This window comes from Rhamphochromis longiceps, linkage group LG18 (assembly GCF_057381845.1).
Source record: "Rhamphochromis longiceps isolate RC_006_pf linkage group LG18, R_longiceps_female_GT1.1, whole genome shotgun sequence".
In the NCBI taxonomy this organism is placed as follows: domain Eukaryota; kingdom Metazoa; phylum Chordata; class Actinopteri; order Cichliformes; family Cichlidae; genus Rhamphochromis; species Rhamphochromis longiceps.
Window position 1 is genome coordinate 19,434,476 of NC_140574.1, and position 17,277 is coordinate 19,451,752.

A 17,277-nucleotide genomic window follows, 5' to 3' on the forward strand; every position below is an offset into this window, starting at 1 on the left:
TTATTCAAGTGTCTCTCCCCCACAGTTAAGGCTAGAGTAGTAGATATTTAATCTTTATTATCCGCTCCACTCACAGTTGGAAACGGAGTCATGCATGCCACTTAAACCACTAGTGAGTGGAGTCAGGTGGAGCCCCCTGTAGTTTAAAATTGGTCAGCTCTCAGAGAAGCCCTCCCCCTGTCTGTCTGTAAGGCCTCACTCTTTTGGAACATTTTCATAAAGCAGAATTATCTGAAAAAATATTACAATGATAAAACAAATAATAATACAGAACACCAAATCACCCCAATGATCTTGAAATGCAGACTGAGAAAAACGTGCATGTCATTATTGCATGATTGTAGGACATGCTGAGATTGATGTGAAGTTGTGTCACAAAACCTGAATGAGGTTTTTTTTAAATATTTTTTCTTCATTGCACTTTCCAGACTGAACAGCGTTAATCTCATTCGATAGAAACAGATGGAAATGAATTTTCAAAACAATCTTACATCCTGTATTTTATCAAAATGAAAGCTTTCATTAGCTGGAGTTTCTCATTAAGGACAGAAATTGATTTACATGAACAGTTCCATTTTCACTCCAAATAATAGTGATCATAACTGCCCCCCACCCACCCCTTGTTTTTCTAACATTTAGCATTCCACACTGCACCTATTTTTAATCTATCAACCCGACAGCATTTTTAACCAGTGGCAAAACATTTTCCACTCTGTTTATATCCACACAGCAGCTGTTACTGCTCGCCATCCAATGGGCCAGTTCCTCTGAGAATTTTGCAGCAGTACTTAAATGCAGTCCTGCCTGAATATGATACATAGCGGCATCATGTTTGATTTCCAGCAGGTTAGGTTTTTAAAAAAAAAATACAAAGTAGAGTAAGATGGACATCTGACAGCATAGTTCTCTGCACGTCAGACTGAACCTATACAGCTGCTCTGCTTTCCCTCTGCACCTCCTGTTCATGCGAGCAGAAAGACAGTCTGGAGGAGTCGTGATGCCCATCTCAATGAGAGGAGGAGTTGAGTGGGACACAAAAAGGGAGGTGGTGCATAGAGCAGTGGAGGAGAGATGTTGCAGGTTGTAGCATAGAGAAATCTACAAGCCTACCAGCAGGTCTTGAGGAATCATGAGTCTCATCTTAATGAGACATGGTAGGAGGAGGGGGAAGAAAAAAAAAAACTCTACATCTAATGTTGCTAGTCAAGCACATTTCCTGACATGCAGTTTTTCACTACTGAAAGCAAATCTGCTGTGTTATACAATGCTATTGTACATTTCAGTATAGATTTTCCAAGCATCTAGTTGTAATGCAATCTTGCTGCCTTGTCAGCAAGAATCAGGAAAACAGGGTGGCACCTTCATCATGTTACTGGCTTGACTTTGTAGAATATCTACCTCAGCGAAAGTTAGTCACCTTCAAGCAGTGATTTGAGACAAAACCCAGTTGTTCAGCATGAGCTTTTAACAAGCTTTATTAAAAATGACAGCCAGAAATGGCATGCCAGTGGAAGGTCATCCTTTCAGTTTAGCGTTCAGTGCTGCTGTGGTCTTCTCAGTCAGGATCACTTCACCACTTGAGACTAGGCCCCTCTGGCTCTGGGAAACTTTCCTTGCTGCAGATACTGCTCTTCCTGCAAGGCAGGCATTTTTTCCTTTAAGTGCTGAAAAAGAAAATCTTACAGAAGTGCATAAGTGAATATGTAAAGCTAAAAATTCTAGATGCCATTTCAGCTCTTCCAGGGGGAAGCCTTTCTACCTTTGATTTAAGCTTGCAAATGCCAATTTCAGTGCGATCTACCTTCTTGAAGTGTAAAAGCTCTGGAAAGTTTTGCTAAACTTGCATAAAGCTGCAGTTCTGTAAACTTAGGGCAGAATGCCAGGCAGTTTAAGTATTAGACTACAATCAAGATACTCACGCTGTCGATGACAGTACTGCTCACAAGAGTCCATGCTGGTTGGATAGCAAACAGCTGTGGTGCAGTGGATGAACACCTTTTTTTTAAAAAAAAAAAAAAAAAAAAAAAAGTACATTTGGTCAAGAAAACAGTTTCTGTAAGGGAATCCAATTTAAATAAGCTCTGCTGTACCCGGTCTTGCTGTGGAAAGAAGTCGTTTGGATCCACAAATGTAAACATCTTTATGACAAAACGTTTGTGGTGCGTCGGGTACTGAAGCCCAGAGGAGCCGTCCACACGAACCACTGTGGTCAGGAATTTGTCATCATGGTATGGACACCTGCAGCCAAGAAGAATCCACCTTAGCACAAAATACAAAAACTGTACAAAGTTGTATCTGATTGCTTTTATATACCCATTAAACAGAAGGTCCCACTGTGGCAGGCTGTCAGGATTTGGATTGGAAGTGGCCCAGCAGTGCTCCAAGTTCAGAATGATATTTGGGTCGGACCTTGCCAAGATGCGCACCTCAACATAGACGGGTTCCCGTAACACTTTGGTGATTGGGTAGTCTGACGGGGCATAGAAGGAGCTGTACGCTGCCACTTCTGCAAGTAGAGTAATAGTTTTAGTGCATACAAGTTCATTTCTGTACTGCTTCTTAGGGGTTGTGTCACTCACCCTCCACACATCCTTTTGTGCGGCACTGTCCACTTCCCAGTCTGAGCTCCACTCTGAGAGGTCCTGCAGCAGCAACCGGTACGGGAGGAGGAACAGGGCTCACCTCCAGGATGAGAGCCTCTGTGGCTGTGCCGGAGTACCGACACTGGAACAGTAGCCTGTTGGCAGAGCACAACTTTGTGCTATTTAAGCAGTCAAAGGCCTACTTAAGTTTAAGAGTTAAATCATAGAATGAATGGAAATCAACTACAGGCTAATTGCTTTGTAGTGTGGCACGACAACAGAGGCACTGGTTCTAGATATTAGTCCAATAGGATCGACAGGTTCTCTTTCAAGTCCAACATGTACCCACTGAACTGCTTAAGCTTTTTGGAAATTATACCTTAAACATACACTATCAGAAGTATGAACCTTTTAGGGATGGCCGTCATTTTATTTACAGCACATTTAAACAAAATTTGACTGGCAGTGCTTTAGAAACAGTACATTTACATCGCAGCTGCCAAAGGAGAAAAGTTTACAATACATGAAGCTAAAGGGGGTTTTATATAGAGTTGACTCAAAAATAAATAATCAGTGCTTTTGTGTTGTCATTGTGTTCAGAATTTGCCAATTAATGACTCAATTCCCATTTGACAGACTCACTCAAAATGGCTGTCCCTGGTGATTGAGCCTTTTAGGCCAACTCCTACTTCATATGAAGACGACATGTGGTTTTCATAAACAACAAAACCATCCTCCTCCTGTGGGAAGAGGGGAAAAAAATATGACTATGTTCAAGTGATGAATCCAATCAGATTGTATTTTCATATTAAAAACTGTCTAGATAACCCTCCACCTACCGTAACTGTGGTGCCACATGCTGTCACAGGGAACTGAAAGATGGCAAAGGCAGAGGTGCTGTCGACAGAGGTACAGAAGACATCGTCAGTCTCCAGCAGGTCGATTGAGTCCAGCTCTATAGGTGGCAGGGTGGCATCTCTAGCCACAACCACCACAAACTGGCCATCCCTGGTACACTGCACAGTCACTGGGAGACAAGACAATAGATGGGTGAAGGGCTGCTCAGTTTCACATGTCCACCAACAGGAAAAGAAACCTCACCGAAGCATAAATACCTGTTTTCCCATAGTAGCACCGTAGCCCATCAAAGCAGCAGTTCATTTTTTCACATTGTTCAGGGGTCAAATCTGGAGTCCCACACCGGAGCTTCTGAGCCTCCTCTACCAGGCATTTATTAAGAGGAGCTGCAGTTGGAGGGACATTTGACTGTTGTTGAAACCACTGAAAAGAATGAGAAGTTTGAGGTTTCTGCAGAGGAATCTTCCAGGAATGCTGCGCAGTAACACAACAAACACAAATAACCACAACACTAAACAGCAGCTTGAAAAACTTCATTATGGTGTTAATAACTAACTACACACTGGCCAAATCTACAACAACCACATCTATGGCTGGGATGCAGTCTTTATATGTGATTGATTGTGTGTAGTTCGCTATGAACACCGCCTCTCATTGTTAGTAGTCAATTGTGTGCCAGCCCTGCAGAGTTAATCAGCTGGGAGCTGACAGGTGGAGCTTATTGTCTGCTCATCTGTCTGAAAAGAAGTCATTACACGACTGCTGAGTCAAAGCTGAGTAATTTTTTTTATTTATTTCTAAAGGAGAATTAAAGAGGAAAGCTGTGAATGGAGTTTCTATTTGCAGTCAGTGAATTTTCCACAGCTGGGTCTGTTTACTCAGAGCTTGAACCTTTGCATGTTTACGCTGAATGTATTATTGTGACCCAACACAGTATTAATTTTTAAAGTGGAAAACATGCTGTATCACACTGACATTTTCTACACTGCCTTCCTCTGTTACTGCCAGTGTAAAAACTTTTTCCTTTCCATCTATTCAGATGTATGGGCGGTACACCCAGGAGCTGGGTGTGTTTGCCAAGGAGGAGGCGGCGCGCCTACGTGATGGAGGGGTGCGGGATGGCGGTGGCATGAGGAGGAACGCCAGCGTTCGTAGTCGTGCTGATCTTCTGGAATATGAGAAGGACCCTTGTGCAAAGTGCCAGTGTAAGTGACGATCACTCTTTTAACCCCTAACCCACATATTGATTCATAAACCACGTACAGACAAATTTGATTTTAGGTGGGCCAGACCAGTAAAACGGTTTCTACAAAATGTTCCAGTTTTTCTATTTTCACCTATTCAGTTTATCTAAATGATATTTATGTATCACTAGTTCACAACAGTGACTTCAAGTCACAAAGACACTGCAGTACAAGCTACTGTTGTACAGTACTGTGCAAAAGTCTTGAGGCAGTCCTCATTTCTTTGTATTTTGTTGGGAAAATGGGAAAAAGGTGCAGCAATTTATTAAAACGTGCAAACGTGCCTGGAAATACAGTATATCATGCAAAAACAGAGTTTGTATACTTCTAACAAGCTTGAAAGTCAATATTTGGTATGACCATATTTATTCTTCAACATAGCCTGAACTCTCTTAGGCAAGCTTTCTTGTAATTTCTTCAAGTAGTCTTCAGGAATAGTTCTCCAGGCTTCTTGAAGGACATTCGGAGCTCTTCTTTGGATGTTTGCTGCCTTTTGTTCCCTTCTCTGTCACAATGATCCCGCACTGCTGCCTGAAGATACAATGGTGCTTTTTAAGTTGTCTGCTACGTGTAGATACAACACTTGTTCGTCCCTTGAGTTTGGTGCCTTTTTATCCTTGAATGATTCATAGGTCAGTGTTGAGTGGCTTAACAAAACAAAACAAAAAAATTCCTCTGAAAATGGTCAGCTACAAGAACTGGAGTGAACAAAACCGCCAATGTCAATATAAGAAGTTTGAAAGACCTTCAGAAAGCCTGGATTTAAAAAATCATAGAAACACATCGGTATGGTGTAGTGTGGGTAATGTTTTTAAAACTGACAATGATTTAGACTTCAGAGTTTGGACAAACACGGTCAGCTCATGATCTGCTACAACAATACTTTGTGATTAAGAATAAAACCGTCCTTCTCTCCTGCTGGACTCTGCAGAACTCGTTGTAAGGCTGAATGTTTGATACTCCCTCTTCAGACTCAGGCTTGCAAGGAGAAACTGTGCAGGTAGTGCCTGAAGGTCAGACCAATGTAGTGATTAACTATAGTGAATCGTGTGTGTGCGCACCCCTAAAAATGTGATTTCAGCTCTCCACTGAGCGTTAAAGTCGTGTGAAAGCGACGAGTTCTTGAAGTACAGCACAGCAGCTACAAAAGATGGAGAAAAAAGGTCCTACATATTTATGGTTTCCTGATAGTATTCCTGATGGTGTCGGACTTTTACGTCCGATAAAAGTTCCTCAGTTTAACAGTCCCAGCCTGGCAGTGATCAGGACAAAAACTCAGAACTGAGGCTGATAAACGTCTTAGAGAGTAACACCCCCACATAACCAACAAAAACATAATTTGCATTAAAAAACTAGACTTTCCTTACAGAATAGATCATTTACATGTCACAGTAAGATTTTCTAAAAGGCTCATTTTGAGTGTTTTTCTGCTCACACCATGCTACCTGCATGCGACTTGTATGCTTTATAAATGAAGCCCAAAGAGAAGAATTAAATGTGTCTGATCTGAGCAACGACCTCCAGACACCAAGGACTGTCTCAATGTCAAAGGCAGGGACAGCGTCCTCTGCTGGCAGCCAGTGGCCCAGATTGTGTTTGTCAGTGTGTGAGTGTATCCGATTGCTTCACTTTGTGTTTACGTTTGTTTATGTGAGCAAAACGCTGATCTGAGCTGTCAGGTTATTTTATGTCTAGTCTTCCCAGATGACTGCAGATAAAGGAGTGGCACCAGCAGAGAGCTCCACTTGAGACCGATGTACTCTACAGTAATGGAGTGTTATGTGTATTTCTGTGTGTATGCGTGCATCTTCCAAATGTGTTTTGAATGACTGTGATATTGCTTTTCAGAAAGTCACACTGTATTTGTCATTTTTCAAAGCTTACAGCTCTACAAATGAACTCATCGTATCTTAATCAATCCAGGCGAAACCTTACAGATAAATACGTATCTTAAAGCTGGAGTGTCTGTCGAGCGAGGAAATGTTTTAGTGTCTACTTCAAGTTGAGTCGACCTTCTTTCCAGAGCCTTGTACTACAAAGTGAGTTTAACACAGCCAGGGGATCTTTTTGTTATCTGAATTCACTTACCCTAACGCAGGCATTCGGGATAGGCAGCAACACAAGGGTAACGATCTCACTGAGCTAACCCAGGGTTTCCCTGCATATACACGTGAAAGAGGTGGTGTTGGCAGCATCTGACCATTCACAAGAATGGCTGAAGAACTTAAACTATACTATGGGAAAAATATGACGAGGTTAAACACAGCAACACAGCTCCTGCAGACAAATCAGCAGTGTGAGTTTGCGTGAGAGGAAAAGCACTTTAGAGTAATATTGTATTAAGAGTGTCTACTTTAAGTGCTTTGGTCAGTAAGGTTGGAAAAGAGCTGCTATATTAATAAAGTGTAGCCTATTTATAGCCAGGAAAGAAAGCCAGTAAAAAAGCATAGTGTGTGAGTTAACAGACCTATCAATAACACGGTTCTGTCGTTAAGATAAGGGAGAGTGGGAGACTCTGATAGATTATAACGAGTATTTGATTAAATTGATGTTTAAAAGATAGTTTTAGTTTTTGTTCTTTTAGCAGCAGCCTCAGTGGTGTTTAACAGCCTGACAGTAAAGAACAAATATAAAAACTGTACTCAAACTTAGGCTTAGTTTACGTGCAAGTCGAAGATGAGGTCAGCCAGAACGTGTTATATTATGATGTCAATATACCCAGTAAGAAGTGATCCACAACTCATAGTATTAGGAATCCTGGGTTAACCTGAAAGTTGCCTGGATAAAAGGAAACCATGCCTCGTAGTACAGACCTCTGCTGTGGCATTTTGGTTGGTAAAATGAAGAATCTGATTATTCAATTTATTGATTTTTGTAATTTCTGATTTTGTGGATCAGATAAAATACATTTTTCCAAAGCAGTTTATATTATAGAGTAAAGATCCTATGATAATAATAATTCTTAAGGTTTGCTTTGCTGCATTTGCATTTATTGCTGACACCATCAGCACTTGCAGCTGTAGGAGAACTTTAATAAAACTGTCTGTGCCCACTCTCTACAGTTTGTGTCAAAATTGTTTTTTTCTGCTTAGACTCCAAATTTGGTAAAGTGTGAACATGCAAACAAGGGCCACGTTTTTAAATTCACTTCGACTTGCACTCATATTTGTCAAAGCTGATGTTTTGACACTTTGCGGATCTGGAGCATTCAGATGTGTGTCTAACAAGATGTCACAGAGAGACGGCACGGCTTTTGGAAGTATTGAGAAATGGTTCTCTTAAGTGTTCCTGTGAGTGGCTCAAAGATTACGGCCATTAAAATCTGTTTTTCAGACCTTTTTCTCGTGTATAGAGGTTCCTCCCAATTCTCTGAATCTTTTCATGATACTGGCACTGCGGTGCAGTGGTCTTAACTCACAACAAGAACTATCCTGTGTGGACTGCATGTTCTCCTTGTGTATGCATAGGTTTATTACTGGTGCTCTGCCTTCCTCCCACCATCCAAAACATAGACGATGGGTTAATTGGTGATTCTAAACTGGCCATAGATGTGAGGTGGATAGAGGCCTGAATGAATGCATGGTTAAATGTGATCATAGTGTAAAAGAGCTGTAAATGTTAGCCAGTGTCAGTCCACTGTGTACAGAAGATGAAACTCCTTATCAGTATAGCAAACTGTTTAGAGTGGCCAGATCCTCCTTATCTTCACCCATGAAATAAGTAACAATAAGGACTTAATAAGGCAACATGATTGATTATTCCCAGTTTTTGTTGCTTAACCTAATTTCTTTCAAGATATTCCCCACAACACAAGCTTTAGCATCACATACCTTTTCAGTCTTTTGTCTTTATTTTACACATTTTTTTGGAAACAGCATTATAAATACTTAAAAGTTCCACTTGCAGTTTACCCGATTGTTTTTCAGAGGGGACACAGATTTATTGAACTCTATTAGTAACTGGGGGAAAAAGTTATGTAAGCCAAATAACAGAAAATAAAGTGTTAAAATAAATAATCACTCTCAGGGATGACTCTCGACAAGGCAATAGGAGGGAAAGGCAGTGTTTGTTTTTACTCGTGCTTGCGTAAGTGAGCCAGCGTGGCGGCTTTCCAGTATCCATCGCTGCCTCTTTGCCCTTGTGACTAGTGATCTGATTAAAGAGCAATAGATTGCACTATAGGTGAAAGCTGCACTATATCAGCACAGCGTTGCTTGCTGGCTGTAATAGAAGCCATTTAAAACAATCAGTCAGATCAGCAGCCAGCCAGAGTGATTTGTGTGTTCACTGTCTGCCGTGTGTGCTCATAGATCAAGAGGTGTTCGTATTTTTAGACTCATCTTTGGAGAGGCGCTCAGGCTGGCCAGGCACCGCTGCTTTCATTCTTAGGTAATGTGTGCTGAGAGAGCCTTCAGATTTGGTGGAAGTGGGAGTTTTAGTGCTTTCCTCTCATGCATCTGTGTGGGAACATCATATCTGTGGGTGATGGACTAGTGTGTGCCTCGGTTCGTATCAGTAGTTGGAGGTTTTTGAACAAGGCAACCTACACATGCAACTAAAGACTGTGCTGCTGAGCTACAAAACATGTACTCCCCTCACTGATTATTTTTGCCTCACAGAGTGAAATGTTGGTGCATTTTTGTAGCAGGTATTAATCAGACCTGGGACTGCAGGTTATTCCAAGGTTCAGCCTCAGTGAATAATATCACAGCTAGTGTTTCACTGTACATTCGAGGACTGTAAATCTTTGAAAAGGGCTGTAGGTGAATGATCTCCTGCATTTTCAACATTATTAATGATTAGGGTGATGCAATGCAGGACTCGCAGAGGTGGAGAAAGTGTCTGGCGTTGGGTGTGATTTTTAGTGCGGGATCAGGAGAAGACATCTGTGAACGCCACTGAGCCTGCGGATGTGAGTGTGAGCCAAGATGCACATGGAAGTATGTGGTGGTGCAGGTGCCAGAGTGTGTGTGTGTGTGTGTGTGTGTGTGTGTGTGTGTGTGTGTGTGTGTGTGTGTGTGTGTGTGTGTGTGTGTGTGTGTGTGTGTGTGTGTGTGTGTGAGAAAGAGATTAAAGGGAATACATACAGAGAATCTCTGAGAATACCCCCTCTTTCTTTTTAAAAAGAGTTTCAACTGAACTGTCAAGTAAAATGACACAATCTAGAAAACCATGTCATCTCATATGTTCACTTAGATTTATCTGCTAAATATTTTTCAGAGGCATGTTTTCTTTTTGACTCTGTGTGAGATTGTGTCATGTGTCAGATTGCATGCTTATCCCATGTTCATGTGTAGGTTCTATGCTGGCTGTTTGCCATCCAGCAGGTGGCCTGGCAGCTGGACAGCCTGCCCCATCACGCACACAGTTGTGCCTCATTTGCCTCAGGAGACGCTGCATCCCATTGTGACCCGCTTCCCGGCCTAGAAAGACTGCTGCAAAGTCCTTTCATTTATCATTTTCCTTGTTTTGGTTTTTGAATAGCAGCATGCCATTCAAACAAGATTTAACACGAGCAGTTCTTTTTTTGAGCCACATCAAAACATTATACAAGCAGCATAACCACAAGATATCTTGATGTGAAATAGTAAATATTATCACATTACACGGTGGGGGCAGAGTAATGTGACTCATTGTGAACTCAGTGAACTCATTGTCATGTTCAAGAAACCAGTTCATTCATTTGGTACTAAGAGGTACCGAGTGTGCCAAGAAAACATCCCCCACACCATTAGCTCACTACCATCAGCCTGAATCATTGATACAAGGCAGGATGAGTCTTTCATGTTGTTTACCCCAAATTCTACAATCAGAACTCAAGACTTAGACCAGGCGGTGTTTTTTTTAATCTTCTGTTGTCCAACTTTGGTAACTCTGTTTCAATTATAGCCTCAGTTTCCCGTTCTTAGCTGACAAGAGTGGCACCTGGTGTGTTCTTTTGCTGTGTAGCCCATCTGCTTCAAGGTTTGACATGTTTTGCATTCAAAGATGCTCTTCTGAATATCTTGGAGTGGTTCTTGGAGTTGCTGTTGTCTTCCTACCAGCTCTTTGGCATCAATAAGGTATTTTCACCCAGAGAACTGCTGCTCACTGGATATTTTTTCTTTTTCAGCCCATTCTCTATAAACCCCAGAGATGGTTGTGTAGGAAAATCCCAGCAGATCAGCAGTTTCTGAAAGACTCAACATCCAATAACTATGCCACGTTAATTTCAGTGCTCAGTTTGACCTTCAGCAGGTTGTTTTTAACCATGTCTGTAAATGCATTGAGTTGCTGCCATGTGATTGGTTTCATTTAAAAATGATAAATCATTTTATAAGACAGCTCAGTACTTAAGCTTTGAGCAAATGTCACAAACTGCATCGTAATGAACATTTATTTCCAATTAGTCACATAATGAGTGTCGAATAACAAACTTTTTCCTCTACAACCGTTTCCATTTCCTCTACAAACAAGCTGAACAATTAACAAAAAAGTGTTTTTGGTTTCTCACTTGGCTGTAACGGTGTCATGAAGTGTGGATCTGGCAAATGTGTTAGTAGCACATTTTTAGCTTCTCTGGGGACAGGCACATCTATGAATGCTCTGGATATTTGTGAATTCCAGGCTTTGGCAGTGTCCGCAGACAAGCGAGGAGAAATTAGTCCAGCAATGCTTCTTTTAGCTGACCTAACCCAGAGTTATAGATTATAATGTAATAGTAGAATTTATAACCATGACCTAGCTTTTTTTTTCTTGATATTCTCATATTTGAACTGGATGAAGATAATGTGATTCTCTCATGTGCAAACGTGATAACATCTCTCTGCTCACTGCATCTTTTTACTCTTGTTTTCTTCATCAAAATACACATAAAATCACTCAAATTTTGTCCAGTGCTGACCTAAAAATGTATTCAGTTTTGTTTTGTTTTTTAAGACTAGTGCAACCCCATGATGTCTCATGCTCCCTCAACCACTCTTTTACGATTTGAACCCAGTGAATCCTGGCAGTGTCATCTATAAATATGCCTGTGCCACCAGTAAAAGAAAACTCCACTGGTAGAAACACCTTTTTTGGCAAATAATGTTTCTGAACCTAAACTTGACCACCTGAAGCAACTCCAAATCAAAACACCACCACAGGCTTGTAAAGCAAGCGCTAGTCACAAGGGGTGCATTGCTTCATCCAGCTCTCTTCTTACTCTGATTTAACCTTCACAGTGAAACAGGTCAAATCTGGAATCATCAAACCACATGAGCTTTTTCCATTGCTCCAGGGTCCAATCTTTATGTGGCAAACTGAAGCCTGTTTTCCAGATTAGTCTCACTGATGAGTGTTTTTCTTAAGTCTACACAGATGTTTATTGCCAATCCCTTCAGATCTCTTTGCAGTGTATGTGTCGAAATATAGTCGTGAGTTCCATATTTCTTCTTAAAAGATGATAGTTTACCACTATCTTTGAACTGTTATTATAATAGTTTCAGCAGTCTCCTTAGTTGTTTTCATCGTTTAATGCTGGCCAATAATTTAGTTACTCACTGTCCCGTTTAGAGTTAAATAACTTGTTGCCAGCTGAAACATATTAATTAATGCAACCAATGGGTGACTGAGTTTGTAGGACCAAAAGAAGTTACGTTCCTTGAATGCAACTAGTTGTTGTTTATTTATATAATTGAGTTATTATTTTTTCCATATGTAGTAGAGTTGAGTGATCATGTGACTTTAACAAAATATGACAATTAGTAATTTTTGTGAGCTTTTTTTTTTTTTGGTTTAACTAGCTCACAAAGAAATTTAGGTTACATTTACCAAAGAGAAGTCACACTTCCTCTTTAAAAGCTGGGCTATGGCAGGCAAGCATAGTCCTAACAAGCTGGTTAGTCTTTGTAACAGTGAAGCCGACAGTTTTCACTCTAAAAATGTCCATCCATCCGGTTTTTACCGCTTCTCTGGTTTTGCGACCCGAACCTGGTTAGGCATATCTATATAGATATGCTAATATGCCTGTATATGTAGCAGCCATATGTCTATGCCTATTACGTTTAAATGAATGGGTGTATTAATCTTTTATTCATACCTTTTTTAACTCAACCATTCAACATCATATCACAGTTTTGAATCTTTTTCAAAAGTTTTATTATTTAGACTTCCTTTTTTCAGCTTATTTATAATTCAGTTTGATTGGAGTCGCATACAAACAAGTATATCTCTGCAGTCTCATCACACCTGGAATTTCTTTGCTTTTGATTCCCTCTCTCTGTTTCTCTGTGCCCTCAGTGTGTGCATCTCGCTGCCAGAAGTTCTTGATCTCACGGGTGGGGGAGGACTGGATCTTCCTCATTCTGCTGGGGCTACTCATGGCTCTGGTCAGCTGGGTGATGGACTATGCCATCGCCTTCTGCCAAGAAGGTAGGAAAGAGATGCATACCAAAAACGAGAGAGAGATGCTTGAAAGACTGGACAGACAGCAAATGTGATGCTGTTCTCACAGGGGCGGCATTAAACCTCGAAGAGTTAGGCTTCATATGAACGGCTAAGAGGTGCATTGTGAAGACAATTTAATTGTGATGAAATATTGGTTCATAATATTTAGAAATCACGGTTTCTATTCACATTTCAAACAAACTGGGATTTTACAAACATCTGTGATGTGAATAGAAACTATACAGTATTTGATACAAAAAATTCCCAAAATCTCACAATAAATTATAATAAACCAGATTATTTTTCCTGACATTTCTTTCCTAAAAGTGTTCAAACAAAACCAAAACTTGTAAAAAATAAAATAAAATGAAAAGGTTGACACATCATTAACTTTAACAAAACACTACTCAGCCATGACTGAGCAAACACGCCATCTTTTCCGCCCATGCTGATGTTTTCCAGCGCATCCTCTCTGAGCATCAGAACATTTTTGAAAAGATCTTTTTTTCAGGTACGAGTGAAGAAAAATAGATGGCGAAATACACAGCTGGCTTAGTTTAGTAGCTTTCGTTTTTTTTCCTCTGTTTTTGAAACTGTAAATTTGCTCGTAGGAATGAAAGAGGAGTTGCTGAGGGTGAGGAAATCAAAGGCAGAGATTTGAGGTTAGAGCACAGAGAAGCAGTCGAAGAGAAGAAGAAGAGAAAAGGAGTCACAGAAAATTAATTGGGAATAGTTTTTGACTAGTTTAGTTTTGTACTGCATGATACTGAAATGAAGTTCCTTATATATGTGTGTGTGCAGCACAGAAGTGGATGTACGGTGGACTGGACAGTAACTTGCTTCTGCAGTACATTGCCTGGATCAGCTACCCTGTAGTCCTCATTACTTTCTCTGCAGGATTCACACAGATACTTGCGCCTCAGGCTGTGGGTAAGACATGCACACAGAATGTGGACATAAACATATGTATTTATATTCAAATTCTAATTCATGGTCTTATTTCTGTGTAATTGGCTCTGTAGTGCTCCATAAGGGCTCCAAGGACATGTGCTGTATGTCTTAGTGATTGCATCTGCAGGAAATCCATTAAATATAGCTCTGATGAGATGTGCATACTAAAACTATATGAATATCAATCAGCTTTTCCCCTTACTGTCTCCTCTTGCTCTTCATTTATTCCCCCACCCCCCTCTGTGTAATTGCTTTCTTTCAACTCATCTTTTCTCTGCACTGCATCATCCCACCTGGCATCTTTTCATGTCTCAGGTTCAGGTATTCCAGAGATGAAGACCATACTCAGGGGGGTGGTCCTGAAGGAGTATCTGACTTTTAAGACCTTTGTTGCCAAAGTGATTGGTCTGACCTGCGCGCTGGGTAGTGGAATGCCTCTGGGGAAGGAGGTAGAGAGTTTATTTTTCCCCTAGCCTTCACCCATTAGAGTCTTCTTGGCTTCACAAATTACAACCAATGAATTAAAGGCTTTTTTGTAGGTCTGGAAGATTTAATAATGTTCTCTCTTCTAGTCTCATTAAAGTCAGAGCTGTCAAAATAAAAGTGTGATTTACTGCTAATAGCAGTTACATTTCCCATCCAGGGTGTAATAAAGCAGTTTGAATCTGCATCTGAGCGTGGTTTAATCGTGCAAAGGTTTTTGAATAATGCTCTTGATCTTGGAGGCAGCATGCTCTGCTTAGTCTTTAAGTGTGCTTTTAGTCGTGTCCTGTCTTCTAACGTCTGCCTTTCTCTATCCTCCCTCACAGGGACCCTTCGTTCATGTTGCCAGTCTGTGCGCCGCTCTCCTGAGCAAATTTATGGCTGCTGTTTTTGGTGGGATTTACAAGGTGAGGATGGAGAACAACTGATATGCAGATGTCCCAGCAGACTGCAGCACAGCACTGTGTTTGAGGGCTTTCCGCTTACTTCTATAAAAAGTGTCATGTTATCGTCTGTGATAAAATCTAATTTATGAGTTCTCGTATGTCTGCAGCTCAAGTCCACAAATGTTTTCAGTCAGATTGAGCCTCTGATTTTAATTAAACAGGAAAGCTGTTTTTGGCTCTTTACAATAATTTTTAAAAAAGCTTGAAAAATTGGTGTGAAAACTTTGAAATGTATTTCTGTCTTCTATTCATCAATCATCATCACTAGTTGTTAATTTGACCCCTTTTGTGCTCACATTCAGCTGCAGAGTCACACATGCTGATATTTGTAGTGAGATCTGTTTAGATCCTAACTTTAGCCTCAATATTGGGGAGTGTTTGTTTATGAGTGGGGAAAAGTGAAAGAGCCACTTCCTTACATTACTATCAGAAGCACTACAACAACAGATTCATTGTAAAGATAACTGTCACTGGTCTAAACTGTATGAAGGGTCACTACAGGTCATTGCTGCCAAAGACCAGTCAGTGACCCCCCCCTGGCAACCTCCAGTCGCTAGGGAAAAATGCGTATTTCCTGTTTGGTCGTGATGTGGTTGCAGGCATTGGCTAGGGTACTATCTGTAGCAAAGAGAGTGCTGCACCAAAACCCTCCTTGTGATTGCTTTTGCCACTAGTTGAGTAAAAGTTGCACCTTTTGAAATGTGTTGGATTTATTAATCCTTTATTTATCCAGGTAAAAAATCTCATTGAGATTAAAAATCTCATTTCCAAGAGAGACCTGGATGAAGTGATGAAGCATAATTTGAAGGCAGGGAGTCTAAAGGGTGCTAGTTTAACTAAGTTAAACTTTTTAGTGCATAACGAGAGCTCGATAACTTCTCACAAGAAGTGGTGGCCCTCCCTCACCTTATCACGCTGCCACTTCAAGACCAGCAGGGGTTTCAGAGGGGCATAATGAGTTACAAATGAACTCGTTAAATTACACATTAGAAAGTGAAGTAAGGATTAATTAATATTTAGTTTTATTTATATAGTTTTAACTCATAACAACAGTCATATTAAGCCACTTTCAATTGTAAGGTAAAGACTATAAGATATAAGATTGGTTGGGAATGGTGGGAAGGAAGAACTCCCCGATAAGAGGAAGAGACCTGCAGCAGAATCAGGTTGAGGAAAGGGCAGCAGATGATATTACAAACTACGAAAAAAAGAAAACACAAGTTAATGATCTTTAGTAGTGGCTTAACATGAACGAGAAGTAAAAAAAAAAAGTGGTGGGGGGGTTCTTAGTAGTACCTGTGCGATGCTAGCTAAATCACTGTGACTTTTATTTTCTTCAGTAATTAACTAACACAATAAAACAGACCAGTCAGATTTTCATGTATGTTGGAACTTTTTTTTGGAAACCTGGACTGTAAACGTGCCTGTCATTGAAGGTCAACTTCTATTGTTTAAATGTGTTATAGGCTATAAATCAAATGGTAATGACAGTGAACATAAAAGGTTCAGACATTTTCATAGTGCATGTTTGAGGTGTATTTTTTCATTTCTAAAAAAAAATCATTTATATAACACAAGTCAGTGGGTTACATAGTTACAAGATGCAACAAAGTATTGCACTGATCCAATACCAAGTCCCCGAGAATGAGCCTAAAGCTAAACTGAGCTAAACTACTTTATCATTTCTGTGTGTAAACTCAAACCAGCAGACGAAGAGCTTACATGTAAGTGTGTACCACGCTTTGCTGAGAGTGCCACTGATATGTGCACATACACGTTAACTCACACAAGTGGGAGGCAAATAAAGGCAAATGTGGAATAAATCATGTAAATCCTTAAGCCTGTAATTTCATGATTTATCACCTTCCTCCTTATTTGAGTATAATCACTGTGAAGGGCGAATAACACACGCACATGCAGTTTTTATTTGAAAAATCTTTGACATTTCTTCGACTTTCTGCCGTTCCCCAGGACGGACTCTCACCTCCACTCATGTGAGACTTCACCCTGAGCTTCTGTCTATTTCTCCACTGGATACTGTGATGTGCCTCTCCTCCTTGCATCAACAGCCACATCAGCGTGGAGGAAGATAGGCTGCAGTGATGTGAAGGAAGAAAAACACGTGTCAGCACAGTTAGAACGACTCAAATAGTGCAGGGACCACTAAACCTAATCAGTCTGGGAAAATGTTAATTCAGTTCACAGTAAAATCAGGATTGTTTGCTGAAGCTCATTCGCTGCTTGTTTGGGTCTGCTTGCTTTGAATAATAACTTGGATGTCTTCCAGGAGGAAGATAAAAAAAACAT

General features: G+C 40.5%; 2 protein-coding genes across 2 annotated transcripts in view; one reads left to right on the top strand and one right to left on the bottom strand.

The window, feature by feature from the left end:
* Window positions 1-1,515: 1,515 nt before the first annotated feature.
* Window positions 1,516-3,983, bottom strand: LOC146648117 (zona pellucida sperm-binding protein 4-like). The gene is made up of 8 exons (XM_085388346.1): window positions 3,698-3,983; window positions 3,422-3,609; window positions 3,225-3,322; window positions 2,580-2,737; window positions 2,314-2,506; window positions 2,091-2,238; window positions 1,920-1,995; window positions 1,516-1,634 (listed from the first exon to the last, which is right to left on the bottom strand). Exons 1-8 carry the CDS (start codon window positions 3,975-3,977, stop codon window positions 1,516-1,518), a joined length of 1,260 nt encoding a protein of 419 aa, XP_085244472.1. The 5' UTR covers window positions 3,978-3,983.
* A 496-nt stretch (window positions 3,984-4,479) lies between these two features.
* Window positions 4,480-17,277, top strand: part of clcn2a (chloride channel, voltage-sensitive 2a) — a 38,460-nt gene continuing 25,662 nt past the window's right edge. The window contains exons 1-5 of the mRNA XM_085389218.1: window positions 4,480-4,645; window positions 12,944-13,075; window positions 13,892-14,020; window positions 14,357-14,490; window positions 14,851-14,931. Coding sequence (XP_085245344.1) covers window positions 4,480-4,645; window positions 12,944-13,075; window positions 13,892-14,020; window positions 14,357-14,490; window positions 14,851-14,931 — 642 coding nt within the window. The remainder of the gene's footprint in view (window positions 4,646-12,943; window positions 13,076-13,891; window positions 14,021-14,356; window positions 14,491-14,850; window positions 14,932-17,277) is intronic.

Excerpts from the sequence above, each read along its gene's own strand:
- LOC146648117 (XM_085388346.1), bottom strand. The coding sequence starts at position 3,977 with ATGAAGTTTTTCAAGCTGCTGTTTAGTGTTGTGGTTATTTGTGTTTGT. Across the intron at positions 3,323-3,421 it reads CATGTGGCACCACAGTTACG|GAGGAGGATGGTTTTGTTGT; the intron begins GTAGGTGGAGGG and ends CTCTTCCCACAG. Across the intron at positions 2,507-2,579 it reads CACAAAAGGATGTGTGGAGG|AAGTGGCAGCGTACAGCTCC; the intron begins GTGAGTGACACA and ends CTCTACTTGCAG.